Source organism: Oryx dammah, unplaced genomic scaffold (assembly GCF_014754425.2).
Source record: "Oryx dammah isolate SB20612 unplaced genomic scaffold, SCBI_Odam_1.1 HiC_scaffold_13, whole genome shotgun sequence".
Lineage (NCBI taxonomy): Eukaryota > Metazoa > Chordata > Mammalia > Artiodactyla > Bovidae > Oryx > Oryx dammah.
Genome location: NW_024070197.1, coordinates 56,729,063 through 56,732,839, shown reverse-complemented (window position 1 = coordinate 56,732,839; position 3,777 = coordinate 56,729,063). Strand labels below are relative to the sequence as shown.

General features: G+C 47.9%; 1 protein-coding gene across 1 annotated transcript in view; it reads right to left on the bottom strand.

Annotated features, from left to right (window-relative positions):
* Window positions 1-3,432, bottom strand: part of PKD1L2 (polycystin 1 like 2) — a 101,468-nt gene extending 98,036 nt beyond the window's left edge. The window contains exons 1-2 of the mRNA XM_040253566.1: window positions 3,132-3,432; window positions 663-827 (exon numbers count right to left, since the gene is read on the bottom strand). Coding sequence (XP_040109500.1) covers window positions 663-827; window positions 3,132-3,432 — 466 coding nt within the window. The remainder of the gene's footprint in view (window positions 1-662; window positions 828-3,131) is intronic.
* Between the last annotated feature and the right edge of the window lie 345 nt (window positions 3,433-3,777).

The window sequence follows — 3,777 nt, the reverse complement described above, 5'->3', positions numbered from 1 at the left end:
ACAGAGCATCACACACAGAGACCGTGGGCATTCAGAGAGAGAGACAGAGAGAGAGACAGAGAGAGATAGAGCATCACACACAGAGACCGTGGGCATTCAGGGAGAGAGACGGAGAGAGAGAGAGAGACAGAGAGACACAGAGAGAGACAGAGCATCACACACAGAGACTGTGAGCGTTCAGAGAGAGACAGAGAGACACAGAGACACAGAGCATCACAGAGACCGTGGGCATTCAGGGAGAGACAGAGAGAGACAGCAAGACACAGAGAGACACAGAGCATCACATACAGAGACCGTGGGCATTCAAAGAGAGAGACACAGAGAGAGAGACACACACAGAGACACAGAGCATCACACACAGAGACCGTAGGCATTCAGAGAGAGACAGAGAGAGATAGAGAGAGACAGAGCATCACACACAGAGACCATGGGCATTCAGAGAGAGACAGAGAGACACAGAGCATCACACACAGAGACCATGGGCATTCAGGGAGAGAGACGGAGAGAGAGAGGCAGAGAGACACAGAGAGACACAGAGCATCACACACAGATACTTTGGGCATTCAGAGAGAGACAGAGAGACACAGCGAGAGGAGAGATGCGGAGAGACAGAGACAAACCCAGAGGCCGAAAAAGATGGAGCAGAGCAGAGGCCAACTCACCAAACTCGCAGATGAAGGCGAACTCCTGTGTGCAGTTGTCCGAGGCCACCCACCTAAAGGAAGGGTCTCTCCCGATGTAGCTGCAGGCTTTGGGTGCAGAAGCATCCTGCCCTCGGCGCCAGTGGCTGTAGCTCACACCTGAGGCGTCCATCCAGATCCTGGGCCCTGGGATGGGAACATGACCCCAGCACCACTCCTTGTGTGACTCCTCAGTGCTGACGGACAGCCTGAAGGCCTCTGTGCCATGCCAGTGCAGGGGCATTGCCTAGCCACTGTCTTCCAACGTAAGATAGGAAGACCTGTCTTCCAGGTTTCTTGACCTGCAAACCGGGGCACCGAACCACAGAGCCCATGCAAGGCAGTTTGATTAAATAAATGATGCTTCCAGCAATGTCTAAGCCCAGTCTAAAAAAGAGCATAGCAGTGTGCCTTGGGATGGTAAGAAATGTTTCAGAAAGAAACAGGGGGACTTGTTATATATACATGGACAGGGATAAGTTAAAGCAGTTTTCATTGCCTCAGTACTCTTCAGAGACTTGAATGTACTGACAAGACTACTGAAGAAGTGAGAGAGAGACTCGTGTGTGTGTGTGTGTGTGTGTGTGTGAGTGTATCAAGGACACCAGAGATCTCGAAAGCACTGGATATGAAATATTTACTGTGACGACTTAAAAATACAGTTACCATTTTTTAGAGGAAAAGGAATCCATACATATGGTTAAGGAAGATTCAGAGAGAGCAAAAAGGTATAAAATGAAAACATCTTCCCTCTTTCAACTCACAGACTTCTCCCATCATTGTTATGTTTCCTGCAAATTGTTCCGGAACAAATGGTATCCACACGTCCACCTCTAGAGCGCCTGGAATCTAGTACACAAATGGTACGGAGCATAGTACACAAATGCTATGGTACTGCACACAGCCAGGACAGTCCCCTGCTTCTTAAACAACTTTGAATGTTGGAGGTTGGGACCTAGCAGCCTACTCAGATCTACCCCATTTTCTGTAACAGCCATGCAGTATCCCTTGGAGATTTTAAACAGACATGCTCCGGACCTCTCTGGCGGTCCAGTGGTAAAGAATCCACCTGCCAATGCAGGGGACACTGGTCCGATCCCTGGTCTGGGAAGATCCTGCATGTTGTGGGGCAGTTAAGCCCGTGTGCCACAGCTACTGAGCCCACATGCCACAGCTGTGGCAGCCGGTGCACCCTAGAGCCTGTGCTCCAGGACAAGAGAAGCCACTGCAACTGGAGAGCAGCCCCCACCCGCTGCAACTAGAGCCAGCCTTCATGCAGCAGCGAAGACCCAGCACAGCCAGAAATAAACCAAGAAAATTCTAAAATAGACATGCTCCTTTAACTGCATGTAAACGAGTGTCTGATATACTGAAACCCACACTTTCTGTGCCTACAAAACAAGAAACCGTTCAATGGATGTCACCTGAAGATGCATCTTAGAATTCAGATTTCCTGGTTGTGAGTTTCCTAAACTGAGCTTTGCCGAATGCTCCTTTATTAAAGCCTTTCCATCCATGCTAGCACGTTTCTACAGATGCTCAGCCCAGATCAAGCTACTCATTGCTAAAGTCCAGCAGTTTCTACAGGGCAATGCAAGGTGGCAGGACACTGTCATCTTGAACAAGTCATGTCCTCTCTCTGGACTTATTTTTCCTGTCCATCAAATAAGTGTAGCAGTGCTCGCCTAACGGGGCAGGTGTAGTAAAGCTTAAATATGAACACCCATTCTTTGTTATGAACGGACCGCAGGAAAACAAAAATGGCCAGAATACCATTCCTTCCCTTGAAGAGTTCACAGTGTGGGGGAAGACACCTAAGAACTGACGTCATGCCAGAAGTGGACAAGGTCCTTCAGGTGCAGAGGACTCACCTGAACATGTGGGGATTGAAGGAAGGCTCACTATTCCACCAAGAACTGAGAAAAGGATAAGGAAGGGTTTCCAGGGTGACCGTTATCATGAGACTTTCTGTTGTGAACTGAACTGTGTTAAGCACTTAACCCGCTTCAGCCTCATAACAAGTAAGGAAAGACATATGGGAGTGCTTTGGAAATAGCTTAGTCATTATTTCCTGAGGCTCAGTTTTCTTGTCTATCGAGTAGGGACAACAGTGATGATTCTCATCAATTATGATAAGGATTCAGTGTGAAAATGGATGTGAAGCCCTCAGGGCAGTGCCCATCACTGTTCCACCAAGAACTGAAGATGCTACAGCTAGTCTTAGGCACAAGTAAAGAAAAGGACATTTCTAGCATGTTAGCTGTGTGCCAGATTCTCTGCTAGCTACTGAGCAAGAATTATTTCATTTGATCCACAAAACAACCGAAAGGAGAATCTCCTAATCATGAGAATTGGCACATATTAATTTGCTCCATGGAGCTCTAGATAAGAAGCTATGGTGAGAATCACAGCCACAAACTCCCCGTAAACTGTAATTATCACAACACCTACCTTCTGCGGTTCCATTCCGAGCTGAGTTCCCTGTGAGTCCAATCCACCATTCCCTGTCCTGGGAGAGGTGCTTCTGCAGAAATTGCTGGGTGGCTTCATCACGAATGAAGACCAGATGACCTCCTTGCCCCTCGCACCAGCTCTGGGCACCGTAGAAGGTGCGGCTGAGAGACACAAATTCATAGCAAGCATCTCTGAAAGCCACTTGGCTCTTAGAGCAAAAGCTGCCATCCTCTGGCTTAGCAGTAATGGCCCCAAACTCCAGAGCAAGCCCCAGGAGTACCACGGCCAAGGTGCTCATGTTTGAACCACGGCTGGAGCATCTGGGTGGAGTCGGCTCAGGTCCTTCATATGTTGGTGCCTTCACAACTGACTGCAATCCATCTTTCCTCCTCGTTTTGTATCACATCCTAGTGACTAAGCTCTTGTTTAAGAGACAAAACACTCAGGATGAATGTGTCTGCCGTTTTGCTTCCCCCAGCTCTTTGTTCCATGACAGTTCCAAATCCAGTTAATTTGCAAAACAGTCTTGTAGAGAAAGATAACATTGCTGTATCACTGGTCTGCTTGTCATTGGGTCAACTGTTAGCTTCTGATAAAAATGACTGGTTATTGGTTTTATGTCATTACCCTTCAGGGCTAAATG